Raw genomic sequence first — 13,856 nt, forward strand, 5'->3', positions numbered from 1 at the left:
TTTCTTTTCTTGGATGACTAAATGTGTTAATGCTGCGTTCAAGTCACGTGGGATAAATGACGTCCATGTGAAGCGCTCGGTTGGTCAGTGGGCCAGCGAGACTTCAGTCAACACAACAGAAAGCTAGGTAGCTAGCCAGCTGCTAGCAGCACTGTTTACCACAGAGAGGAGTGTGCACTTTGTCTTTAAGTGAACGGCATGTTGTGAGTGAACAGCTGGTTGTGTTACCGTCTTTACATCCACGGTCGTATTTCATCATAAACTCGCCACGGCGCTGTTGCTGCTGCCCGCGCCGGGCGTCGAGCCGGGGCTGGTCCCGCTACCCGGGAGCTAGCTAGCTAGCTAACACTTTTTATTTTTTATATACACACACACACACACGCACACACATATACACACACAGACACACACATATTTAGTGACGGAAATATCGTTGAAATAAAAGCATGAAACCGAGAAACAAAAATGTAGTTCAGCAAAGTTCAGGTTCTAATATTGTGTTTATTTCCCGCTGACACATGTAGCAACATGTGTAATAACATGTGTAATAACGTGTGTAATAACATGTGTAATAGCGTGTGTAATAACACGTGTAATAACATGTGTAGCAACATGTGATTATATTTACAGGTGAAGTTTATTGCAGATTACTGGAAAGCAACGGAACCCTCAGTGTGTATTGTGAGACGTGTGCACAGAGTCCATGCAGCTACACAACGTTGTGTACTTCTACTACGTATTCAGGGTCGTATGTACAATGACATTGAGTACACAATATGTACATCTCAGTTTTTACTGCTTTCATTTCATCTCATGAACAGAGTCTTTGATTCTCTTTGATTCCCAGTTTTGTCCGACAAGTCTTGTTGTGTATTTACAACACTTCTTCTCCTCCTTTATCTTCTCCTTCTTCTCCTCCTTTATCTTCTCCTTCTTCTCCTCCATCTCAATCTTCTCATCCTCCATCATCATCATCTTCTCCTCCTTTATCTTCTCATCCTCTGTCTCCTCCATTTTCATCTCCTCCTCCTTTTCCTCCTTCTCCTCCTCCATCCTCGTTCATACACGTGCTGCGTTCCAGGGATGGCGGAAAAGGTGGGAAATTCCAAACCTACAGCTGAATTTCTGCAACAGCTCTGCAGTTCAGAGAGTGAACGTGATTATTCATCAGAAAGACACTTCCTGTACCGGGACGCCTCTCTGTCGTATCTCCTTCTCTCCTCTTCCCTCTCTCCTCCCTCCTCCGTCACACCATCGTCTCCGAGCCCGACCCCTTCCCGGTGAAAAAGTCCCAGAAGTTGGACGCCGGCGTCGGCGCCGGCTTCCCGTCGTCCGGCGCCGGCTGCCTCACCCAGACGCTGCTCTCCGAGGAGCCGCCGCCCGGCGAGAAGCCCGGCGGCCCCCGCCGCTCCGAGGCGTCCGGCTCCTGAAGGAGTCTGGAGGCGGAGCCCGAGGGCGGCTGTGCGAGGCTGAGCAGGTTGTGGTGCGAGTGGAACTGACGCATGTGGCGGATGGATTTACCTGCAGGGGCCTCACCTGGGGGGCGGGACGAAAACACAGGAAACAACTCGTGTGAGTCACTCAAAACTGTCTGTCAATCAATTCTGACATTGTTTTGTCTGCCGGCAGCAAAATGGATGTTTTTTCCTGTTTTGAGATACAGCGCTTTTATTTTGAAGGTGAACAAAAACGCAGTTGAAGCGGAAGTAGCATAGTGCGCCGTTTAGCGGCTAAAGCTACGTCTTTACGCTAAATCTTAAATGGAGTAAGAAATGATATTACAAGTTATGTTGATTTTTATAATAATAAAATTAAAAAGAAATATATATTTTTTTTTTTAAATCATCAGTCTGTCGGTAAGTTACAAACTTGTTTTGTCACTTTTTATTTAAAATTAATGCAAAAAAACATCATGGCGGATGGAAGGTTTTCATCTTTTGGGGAAACATTTTTAAAACGTGAGGTTTTTAAAATGAAATGTTCCTTAAATTCTCATAATAATACTTTAATAAAAGCTGCAGAATTGATTAAAAACACAAGTGGAACAACCAAAACATGATCAAGCTGTTTCTCATTATTTAAAATACTTTGTGCTAGCAGTCTGTCGCCACTAGATGGCGCTGCAGCATCAGAGTCCAGTTAGTAATTCAACATAAACATAAAGATTAAAGCATTTTATTGTAATAAACACGCTTCCATGTCCTCTCGTGTGCTTCAGAAAAGCGGATTCAGCTTTTTAGAAATTAAGAAAAATAGTGCTATATATATATATATATATATATATATATATATATATATATATATATATATATATATATATATATATATATATATATATATATATATATGTTCCCAAGAGTTACAAATTTAACATTTGTGTTAAATATATATTTTTCTCAACTTGATAAAAAGTCAAACTTAAGTACCGAATCTGGTTTCCTGTCGCTTCCGGTTCTGGTTGAGCTTCAGGACGTGCAGGAACACCTCGCTGGTCAGGCCGCCGCCCTCCTCGCCGTCGCCGCGGGGGAACAGCGGCGACGGCGGCGCCAGCGGCGACAGACTGCCGCTGGAGGCGCCGACGGAGTCCAGCGACACGCCGGTGTCCCGCCGGGCGCCCGCCGGCTCACCGGCGCCCTCCACCGGCACGGGGCTGCCGCTGCAGGAGGAGGAGACACGAAGACGCGTCACGGGAGAAACCACAAACGTTTCTAATCAGAAGTCGGCCATCTTTCGGGACTTGTTACCCGAGCTTCCTCCGCAGCAGGTAGTCGATGATGTCCGGGTCGGTCTGGATCAGACTCATCAGGACTTCCTGCTGCAGCTCTGCAGAAACCTGCAGGCCAGAGGGTTAAACACTGAGGACGTTCTCCACTGCTCTGCAAATATTACATCATTAAAAAGCTTTTTTCTGTGTGAAATGAAGCAAAATATACCAAATGGAAATAAAAGTTAAGAAACTGTCATTAAATCTGAAATATTTAAGCTTTTTAGTCATTTTAAAACTTAAATTTAAAGTAAACTTTTTTCCATTTTTCGTTCATATTTTGTCCTTTTTTTCTTGTTAATAAACATTTTATTTAAAATTGTAATAATCATAATCAAGCATGTGTATATGTAAATATACATACAATACATACATACATATAAAAATGTCATAAAGGTCAAGAGGTCACTGTCTCAAAGCCTCTGCTCAAGAAAACACCAACACCTGATGAGCTAATCCTTTAAAAAGAAGCTTGACCTAAAAACCAGGGTCACGTGACCCCGGTGAGGTCACGTGACCTCGTCGGGTCACGTGACCTCACCGTGAAGAGCCGCTTGTAGTTCTGCACGAGCACCAGCGTGGCGCTGATGATGGCCGTGCTGTCCTCGATGCCGGTGGCGTGGATGCTGGCGTCTCCTCCGCGCTCTCGCTGCAGCAGGTTGGGCCCGAAGATCACCGCCAGGTTGGCCGCCGTCATCTTGTTCCCCGGGATCTGTGGCGGCGGGAGAGGAGGAGGAAGGGAGGGGTCATTAAAATGAATTAAACGACACATAAAACAAGCAAAAAGAACACAAAATGACCCCATGGAGACACAAAGTGTCACAACGTGTAACAGACCGTCTCAAAGTATCATAAAGTGTCTCAAAGTGTCTCAAAATGTCTCAAAGTGTCTCAAAGTGTCACAAATTGTCTCAAAATGTCTCAAAATATAAAGTGTCTCAAAATATCACAAAGTGTCTCAAAGTTTCACAAAGTGTCTCAAAATGTCACAAAGTGTCACAAAGTGTCTCAAAGTGTCTCAAAGTGTCTCAAAATATCACAAAATGTCTCAAAGTGTCTCAAAGTGTCTCAAAGAGTCACAAAATGTCTCAAAGTGTCTCAAAGTGTCTCAAAGAGTCACAAAATGTCTCAAAGTGTCTCAAAATGTCTCAAAGAGTCACAAAATGTCTCAAAGTGTCTCAAAGTGTGTCATAATGGTCCGGGACGTCCCGCCATGTCCTCCTCTGCAGGGGACCCACCTCCTCGCCGTCGGTGCCCACGCTGTCCTGAGAGAAGCTCTGCACGGTGTGCAGCAGGCTGAGGAGGCGCAGCAGCGTGTCGCAGTTACACGGAGGCAGCAGGAAGAGGAGGTGCTGCAGGTACTGCAGCTGGTCTGCTGCCCGCAGAGCTGCAGGGGGAGGGGGGCACGGGGTGAGTGTGTGAGTGAATGTGTGTGTGTGTGTGCGTGTGTGTGTGTGTGTGTCTCCTCACAGGTGGCGTGCAGGAAGGCCGGGTACATCTCTCTCGGCAGCAGCGGGTCAGGAATCTCCCTCAGGAACTCTTTCAGCAGCGCGGCCACGTCGTGCACGCTGTGCTCCTCGTCCAGCTGCACGTCCACGCCTCTGTCAAAGTCCTCCAGCAGCTGAGGGGCAGAAACAACACACACACACACGTAGGAACACACACACACACACACACAGGGTCAAACAGGGGTCACTGCTCTCTAAAAACAGGATTTTACACATCGTCAGCTTTTCCCTTGAAGCTATTTTCATACTTCAGTCCGACAGGAAACTGAACCAAGAGAAAGACTCACACGTGAACCTCATCACATCGTCGCACAATCACTACACAACTCTGAGTCTGAGTGGCCGAGTGAGGATGGAGATTTGGATGCTTCTCAATGACGAGTTAAAGTTGCAAAAATCACAGAAATTAAAACTTTTATATCCTGTTTAAGGCTCCACAGTGTTTCGTTCTTTATGCATAATGAATATTTAACTGTGTTTAATAAAACGTCCTCACCTGTCTCACTCTCTTCTTCGAGCTGCCGACTCGGAAAATCCCCACCGTCTGCAGCCCTGGGGACGCCAAATGGTGCAACACCAAACAAACAATCTCATCAAGTTTCACTCATTTAAAATGTTTTGTAAAAAGGGAAAATAATACTTCCATGTGACCATTTACTATAAATGTGCATGAAACCAAACTTCTGGAGTTTGGGGACGCCAAATGGTGCAACACCAAATAAACAGCTTGATCAAGTTTCACTCATTTAAAAAAAAATTGTAAAAAAAGAAAAATAATACGTCTGTGTGACCGTGTAGAGGAATGTGTGCGACAAGAAAACTTTTGAAAGTTTGGGGACGTCAGATGGCGCCGGCGGTTCCCGGCGGCTCACCGTGGGACTCGATGTGGCTGCAGCAGCGCTCCAGCACCCGGGGCACCTGCTTGTAGATGGGGTTGAGGCTCAGCTTGGTCTGCGTCCGGCCGTCCGACGAGCCGCCCGGCGACCTCATCAGCTCCAGCTCGGCCGGGTGAGAGAGCTGCAGCGCCTCCAGCAGGCGAGACTGACTCTCCACCAGGTCGGAGATGGAGTCCACCGACAGGCCGCCCTGCAGGGGGAGTTTACTTTGAAAGGGCCGAATATACATGGATATGGAAGGAGGTGGGGGGAGTTTATTTTGAAGGGGGCGAATGCACGTAGCTATGGAAGAGAGGATTTTATTTTGAAGGGGTCAAATATATACGTGTCTATGGAAAAGGGGAAGTTTATTTTGAAATCGCCGAATGCACGTAGCTATGGAAGGGGGGATTTTATTTTGAAGGGGCCAAATATGATGATATCATATTATATGATACATTTACTCTTATACTTCACTAAAAAGGAAAATATTGTATTTTTTAATTCCACTCTATTTCTTTGACAGCTCGAAAGCTGACGAAAGGATTTTTTATTAGCAATGGCAGCTTTTATACCTGCTGATGATTAATAAGTGAAGGTGAAAGCGCTTCTCTGCCTCCATCAGTCCTCAGGTGACGGAGGTCTGAGACAAACTAAATATATTATAATAATTCAAAATGTCCTCCATCCATCTTGTTCCAGACATTAATTTCAACCTTTACGCTCTCTTAGTGTGTCTGTCTGCACGAGACACGACGCAGACACACCGCCGCTTGACAGCCAAGTGTGTGTTTGTGTGTGTGTGTGTGTATGTGTGTGTGTGTGTGTGTGTGTGTGTGTGTTTGTGTGTGTGTGTGTGTGTGTGTGTGTGTGTGGTCAGACATGTAAACAGTGAGCTGCTACATGAAGACAGCTGTAAGAGGGTTGAGGAGGATGAAGAAATCGTTATCTTTCTTTGGAAACTGGAGTGTTTCTCTACAGAAACACTCCAGGGGAATAATTATTTAAACTATATTTTAAAATATTTGTTGTACATGGCTTAAGTTTTTACTTTTTTCTTTAAAAAATAAATAAATACAAAGTATATATTTAGGCACTCAGCAGAAAACTTACGGCTGCAACATTGAAGTAACTATCCCATATTATAATATATATTATTTTGTAGTACTTCAATGTATATTTGCTGTATTGGTTGTGTGTGTCTGTCTCCTTGCATGTGTGTGTGTGTAGGTGTGTGTGTGTGTGTGTGCGTCAGCGGCTCCACTCTCACGAGCTGCACTTGATGGCCGGTTCAATTACTGAGCTGTAATGATGCACTTTACGGGCTCAACATAACGACTGGTCCCAGATCAGCGCCGAGAGGATTACAGGGTGTGACGCCTCGAGCAGACACGATGAACACACACACACACACACACACACACACACCAAATACTTTGTGTTGTCCATCACAGTTCAACAAAACAGAGTTTGTGAAACGACCTGTTGTGTTCGTCAAACCACCCCCAGAGTTCGTCAATCGACCCCCAGAGTTCGTCAAACGACCCCCAGAGTTCGTCAAATGACCCCCAAAGTTCGTCAAATGACCCCCAGAGTTCGTCAAATGACCCCCAAAGTTCGTCAAATGACCCCCAGACTTCGTCAACCCACCCTTGGAGTTCGTCAAACCACCCTTGGAGTTCGTCAAATGACCCCCAGAGTTCGTCAATCGACCCCCAGAGTTCGTCAAACCACCCCCAGAGTTCGTCAACCTACCCTTGGAGTTCGTCAAACCACCCCCAGACTTCGTCAACCCACCATTGGAGTTCGTCAATCGACCCCCAGAGTTTGTCAACCCACCCCTGGGTAGCACCCTTCAGATATTTGGCCGTCTCACCCTCCTCTGTCCTCGCCCCGTTTTGTCCAGGAACGTGGGCGACAGCGGTTTGCTCTGGGGCTCAAAAAAGGGCGCCGGCGCCACGGAGTTGGCGGACGGCGAGCCGGGCCCGCCTCCGCCCACGATGGAGGAGGAGCCGACCAGCGGCTTGCTCCCGTTGAAGAACTGCCTCTTCTCGGCCCTGAAGAGCAGCACGCTGGCCTCCAGGTCCAGGCAGTCCCGCCGGCTCTCCTTCAGGGCGTCCTGCCGCAGCTTGTGGGCCCGGTCGTGGGCGATGACCTGGGACAGCGGGATGCCGAACGCCTTGGGGGCCGATTCTGGCGGAGGGGGGGGACGGGAAAGACGAGTTATCCCAACGTTTAGAGGAGAAATCGAGTGTAGAAATATTTCTGCATCTTCTATGATATATATTTGAATGTTAATGCAAACTTGATGGCATTCAAAAAAAAACCCTAATCCTGGAAGCTCACTGTAAATTATCCAGACAAGTTATAAATTATCTCAAAAGGTTAGCAGGGCATCAATCTGGCTTAATTCGACGTTCCAGAGAATGCAAACTTGTGATTCATCCCCCTATTTGGTGGTATAACAACTCAGAACTGTGTTTTTTTTTGTAGAATTGTTCGTCTGCAACGGAGAGAAACATCACATCTGTAATGGAAAAACAAACTCTTTCTTAAAGTGGACATTTAACAGCTGAGCAAAGCTTTCAAACCTCCTAAGTGTTTTTAAAAAGTGGTCAGAATGAGTCCTCCTGCCTTATAAAACAGCTCTGCAGGTAAATTAATCTCGTCTGGACACGTTGATGTTGTAAATCCACTGTTGGAGAACTGGAACTGGCAGTCCTGACTTTTATTTGGAGAGCGCATTCCTTTCGGCTGATCGCATCTGGACTCCAAACAGGAAGAGGATTTGTCTTTAAACTTCAGAGGGTGCAAAGAAATAATGGATGAAGTGGAACTAGGAAAAAAGATTTTAAGAAATCTTGACATTTGACATAATGGTGTCGGACGGCAGCTCGAGCGTCTCAGTCGCCGCGTGGGAGAGAGATTGGAGGTCAAGTCGTCGGTGTAAGAATAGACGGAGTGGAGGAGAGCGAGCAGGTGAGAGGGGGAGGAACAGGTAATCCCTTCAGAGGCCAGGAACCAGACAAACTCGCACTCAGACCGATACCGGCCCCGGCGAGGGAGGCCGGCGTCATCGCGGGGCTGCGGCTCGGCCGCTAAAGCTAAAGCTGCGTCACATGACCACGGCGGCGGAGCAAAGACGCCGGGGTGAGTTCAGGACACCGACAACAGAAACCGTGGCGTTGGATTGAAGAAGCGACGGAGCAGCCGGGCAAATTAAGAGAGTCGGTTCGATATGATGGAGAAAAAATGTATCTCCATCCACGCTTCCAGCTGTCGGGGCGTTTCCATGTTTTTCAGCAAGAGAAAGCATCACATCGTCTGCAAAGTGTTGGCACACTGCTGACACAAAACGCTTGTGAAACACTCGACAGGAGCCGTGAAATTAAAAACCAAAAGATGAAACATGTTTTTAAGGGTTGTAATAAAACTTAAAAGCCCGGTGAGTCACAATTTGGACACAAAAAGTCAACGTTCAGTCAATTCCCAAGTGAGGTAATGGGTAATATTAATAATGAAGTAAAACAAAATGTGACTTGTTATCCAACAGGATTTGTACCTTTTTAAGGTATTTTAGGTATTTATTTTTGATTGTCTCGTGAACGCACGCTATAAGTCCCGCCCACATCGAGTGTGCGGTGGTAAACATGAGTATTACAGGTCGGCCACGGGGGGGATTTTATTTTTTTAAATCATTTTTGGGGAATATTTTTTCAGAATCCTTTCGGCAAGTCATTCTCTGCATTTTACCCAACCAAGTTTAACGCTGTTGTCATTATCTTTATATTCAGTGTAAAACAGGTTAATTGCAGCCACGATAGGCAATTTGTTTGCCCAATATTAGATATTTTTTGCACCAACAGGACTTTATTTGAATTGTTTTAACAAAGTGAGAGCACATGCTATCAGTTTTTGTCTGACGGAGTCACACACAAAGTCATGAAAAGATATTTGAAAGAAAAACCACTGCTGTAAACCAACATATGAGGCTATTTTACACCTGATTCTGCATATTTTGATGAACATTAATCCTGCTGCCGGTCGCTGGTGAAGGAAGAAGCTCTCGCTTCAGCAGGATGGACGCTGATTAACTCAGGACACGTCAAACAAACACAAACACATCGCCCCATCAGGAATGAGCTCATCCATTTAATGAGACGTTCCCGAGGACTTCGCGGTGCTCATAGCTCAGCGCTGACGTCGGCTTCGCAGGAACATCCCGTCGGCATCCAGCGAGGCGACCACAGCGGCGTCAGCTGCTCGGGAAGAAGGTGTTCAAAGTAAATAATAAGGCCTTAAAATAAACACTCGAGGGGATTAATAGCAGGCTAATGGCGGCTCGCAAGTCTCTGGACACTTCAGACAGACCAGACTAACGAGGCGTTCAGGGGCCCGAGAGGCGATCGGCTTTCTGCACGTTTCTGGGATTCTGGGTTTTTTATAAAATCCACACAAAAAAATTAAATATTTGCAGTTAATACTTGTTTTAAATATGATTTTTAACTGGATTTGTTTTACTGTCACCAAAAGCCTTTTTAGTTTTTGACTTTTCTTCGTACGAGGCAGGTTTCAAACGTGTACGAACATATAAATATATAGTTGAGTATCTTTAAACATAGAAACATCGCCTCAAATTATGTACCTCAAAAACTAATGATTTATGGAACATAAAATGATCAATTTTTATTTTGTTTCTTTTGGAAATAATGAAGGAAACCAAATACGTGTCTATTTATTTTGAAATAAAATGTATTTTTAAACCTTGAGAAAAGTATAAAGGTATTTTTCCAAGTTAAGGATTTTATTTCTACAGCTGAACTTTTTTTCCTGACAAGAATAAATCTTTCAAATTACAAAGTCGACATTATACAAAAATACAAATTTTGAAAAAATATCTATTTCTTGATTTAAAATCATTTATATATGTTTGAAGTCTTCTGATAATCTTCCACTTTCTTTTGTGTTAACCAAAACCTGAATTTTGACCCATTAGCTCTTTATTTATGACTATTATGTTTAGTATTATCTATATCATCACTAATTTCGCTCGCAGGGCCTTAGAAATTCATAAATGAATCAGGACACTGATGAGGAAAACAAACACTAAAATCCCAAACGGGGAAACAGATGTCTGGTAAAAAGACTTATTGTTCGTGACTTTCACCGCTTTCATGCTTCAGTATTTTTGGTTCTGAGGTCATCGACTGTTCCTGGAAGCCTGAAGGAGATATATTTATATGTTTAGAGGGTGCTCAGTGCTATTCCTCCGTCACCAGCAGCAGCAGCTGGCTGCACGATAACATCGGTCCTCCGGGGCATCGAGCAAAGGGAATGTAAAAAGCTGTTTATTTAACACAGGACGTCCTCTCCGTAAACCCTGTGCAGCACCAACACAGAGCGACCTATAGGAAGCTCACAATAGCTGCACAATTTCATTAAAAAAATAGTTTTTTTGCAAGATGCGTCTCTGGTGTCGACCTGTCAATCACCTTGTAGCCCCGCCCCTAAAGCCCCCCCCTGCTTTATGGTCTGTTTGACGCTAAATGAGCATAATTTAATGAGCATCATGCTGTATAGAAGAAGACTTGAAACATAAACTATTGCGTATCTGCATCAAATTCAGGAAAACCACATTGTGGCTTTGTGGCGTCTCATTGTGGCCTCTCACAATGACTCTACAGCCATAATTTAATAATCCCATTCCCCCCCGTATTTCCTGTAATCCGCGACCTGCCGACCCCTGAAGGCCACCAGGTCGTGACCTGAGGAGCATCGCTGCCAGGTCCCGATGTTCTGTGTTTTGATTAGCAGCGTTAGCTTCAGCTAAGTCCTCCTGTGTAAGAGGCTGGAGGCGGGAATTAAGACCTGCGCAGACAGCCTGGGAATGTGTGTGTGTGTGTGTGTGTGTGTGTGTGTGTGTGTGTGTTTTGGCTCGTATCCCTGCACTGCCGGGTTAATCACCTGAGAATAGAGAACATCTCTTCATGAGAGGTTGGAGTCACATTGATCACTGAGGCTTAGCGGGAGGGAGGAGGAGGAGGAGGAGGAGGAGGAGGAGGAAGAGGAAGAAGAGGTGGCAGAGGAGAGGAAATGTGGCAAACTGAAAGCAGTTGAAGTGGCTGGAAGTATTTAAATGTCGTATTATCAATACTATGGCCGCCGTAGAGACATTAAATATGTTTTAGTCGTGTCATTTTTTTATGCTTTCGGATCCTAACTGTTGATGGTTTAGTTGACTCAACCTAACTTTAATTGGTTTAGTTGACTCAACCTAACTGTTGATGGTTTAGTTGACTCAACCTAACTTTAATTGGTTTAGTTGACTCAACTTAACTATTGATAGTTTTGTTGACTCAACCTAACTTTAATTGGATTACTTGACGCAACCTAACTGTTGATAGTTTAGTTGACTCAACCTAACTGTAATATGTTTAGTTGACTCAACCTAACTGTAATATGTTTAGTTGACTCAACCTAACCGTAATATGTTTAGTTGACTCAAGCTAATCGTACTGGTTTTGTTGCTTATATGTAACTTTTATGGTTTTGTTGACTCAACCTAACTGTTGGTGCTTTTGTTGAAAAACAAATTAATCGAAAACATTGTGCAACTAATGAGATACAGCCGTCGACTTAGCGAGTTCATTCAAGGCCGGTGAGCAACCACAAATATTACAGGAACCAAAGTGTTTTTTCCGGCGACACAGCAGGACGGTGGAGGGCGTTTGTGTTCAGTCGCACCAACGCAGGAGTCACAAAGGGGCCCTGAACGCCCCATGGGCCTGCAGCCCTGAGCCACTTGTGCTTTCTAAACACAGTAGTTCAAGTATGCGAGGAGGGCATCAGTGGTGAAAGCCAGAGGACGTCGCTGTGGCGACGCTTCACGGACTGAAGGGGCTCGGCGTGGTTTGATGGTCGTGTTTACGGCAAACAGCCAGCGCGTGGGCGGCGGCAGAGGAACTGGTTTTATGCAAAACCACCGTGTGATGGACTCACCTCGCTCTTTCTTTTCCTTCGAGAAGGAGTCGAACTTCCTCCGTAGGGACTTTCGCCGCTTGCGTATTTCTGAGAGAGGAAGGAAAAGATAAAAAGTCAACGTGAACAAAATGAACCTCGACGCTGATTAACGTGTGAACAGAGAGGAGACTGTGTTGTGTTCAGGGACGCCTGTGTTTCATTCATTCAGTACGTCTGAGATTTCCGTGAGAAACGCCACACAAACGCTCATCTGTGCGCCAAACAAGCTCGTCTTTTATCGGCCCAAACGCGGCTGAATACGCTGCGTCGTCACTTCTTTCCCATCAAAAACAAACACGCCCTCGCTGTGGCCTCCCTCCCTTTCCTCTCCTCGCTCCCTTGTTATCTTTTCCTTCTGAACACTTGTCCTCCGACAATGGAGCGGACCCTCCATCGACCTGCGTGTTTGTTTGTTTATGGCTGTGCAGACGTGTGTGTGTGTGTGTGTGTGTGTGTGTGTGTGTGTGTGTGTGTGTGTGTGTGTGTTTTCACCAGTAAGCTATTGTTGAATTTATAGTAGCTTATCAAAGAGCAACATCCCATCATCAAATCATTCAGTAATTCACTGTAATAATTTTAAAAAGTACAATATTTTACTGGCAGAAGTTTCACCAGCGAGATTCGAGACAATTCACAGGATCTCTACTGTATAGAAGACTTACAGTAAACTACTGTAATTTAAATACAAGAAGAACTGCTGTCGGGATCCTGGGAGAAAGCATTGTCTCCCAGAATGCATTGCACTTTTAGCAATATACAGCATAAGCAGAATAAATACTTTTAACAATGTGAAAAAGGGGCCAAGTAAATCAAACTGTTGTTAGATTAGTTGACTCAACTTAACTATTGTTGGTTTAGTTGACTCAACTTAACTGTTGGTGGTTTAGTTGACTCAACTTAACTGTTGTTAGTTTAGTTGACTCAACTTAACTGTTGGTGGTTTAGTTGACTCAACTTAACTGTTGGTGGTTTAGTTGACTCAACTTAACTGTTGTTGGTTTAGTTGACTCAACTTAACTGTTGGTGGTTTAGTTGACTCAACTTAACTGTTGGTGGTTTAGTTGACTCAACTTAACTGTTGTTAGTTTAGTTGACTCAACTTAACTGTTGTTGGTTTAGTTGACTCAACTTAACTGTTGGTGGTTTAGTTGACTCAACTTAACTGTTGGTGGTTTAGTTGACTCAACTTAACTGTTGGTGGTTTTCACAATGTGAAAAAGGGGTCAAGTGAATCAAAGTGTTACAATATTAAAGAAAAAGAAAATCCACCTTTTGAACGCTTAAAGTACAACTGAAATCACTATTTTCATTGAAATCAATGTCAAAATCATCCTCAAATGTTTTGTCAATGTTGTTTTGTAAAACATTGTGACTCATCCATGAAAAACAGAGCGAACTTTATCTCGTCATAAGTCCATGAGATGTGGTTACACAGCTGATTAGTTAACCTTTTATTTTCTTTAACAAAGTATTGTTTGCTTCTACTTTCAGGAGGCGATAAACGACTCTTGCAGCTTCATGCAAAGTTCTTATGAAGATCTTCTCTGTTGTCTGAGCAGCGACACGAGAGGACGACATGAAACCAGAAGACGTGAGAAGACAAACTTTCCCCTTTTGGGAAGATGTGATCTGATGTGATTTCCTGCAGTTTGTTCTCTAAATTCCTGCAGATCACGAGCCAAACACTGA

At 44.5% G+C, this 13,856-nt stretch overlaps 1 protein-coding gene across 2 annotated transcripts in view; it reads right to left on the reverse strand.

Annotated features, from left to right (window-relative positions):
* Window positions 1–495: 495 nt before the first annotated feature.
* The window catches only part of arhgap36 (Rho GTPase activating protein 36), a 28,706-nt gene continuing 15,345 nt past the window's right edge, over window positions 496–13,856 (reverse strand). For both annotated transcript variants that reach the window (XM_068587306.1, XM_068587307.1), the window contains exons 3-12: window positions 12,147–12,215; window positions 7,024–7,340; window positions 5,145–5,358; window positions 4,769–4,824; window positions 4,235–4,385; window positions 4,003–4,151; window positions 3,306–3,476; window positions 2,745–2,833; window positions 2,427–2,656; window positions 496–1,536 (exon numbers count right to left, since the gene is read on the reverse strand). In XM_068587306.1, coding sequence (XP_068443407.1) covers window positions 1,247–1,536; window positions 2,427–2,656; window positions 2,745–2,833; window positions 3,306–3,476; window positions 4,003–4,151; window positions 4,235–4,385; window positions 4,769–4,824; window positions 5,145–5,358; window positions 7,024–7,340; window positions 12,147–12,215 — 1,736 coding nt within the window. In that variant the 3' untranslated portion in view covers window positions 496–1,246. The remainder of the gene's footprint in view (window positions 1,537–2,426; window positions 2,657–2,744; window positions 2,834–3,305; window positions 3,477–4,002; window positions 4,152–4,234; window positions 4,386–4,768; window positions 4,825–5,144; window positions 5,359–7,023; window positions 7,341–12,146; window positions 12,216–13,856) is intronic.

Source organism: Clinocottus analis, unplaced genomic scaffold, assembly GCF_023055335.1.
Source record: "Clinocottus analis isolate CAN_PGR_092001 unplaced genomic scaffold, fCliAna1.0.p SCAF_21, whole genome shotgun sequence".
Lineage (NCBI taxonomy): Eukaryota > Metazoa > Chordata > Actinopteri > Perciformes > Cottidae > Clinocottus > Clinocottus analis.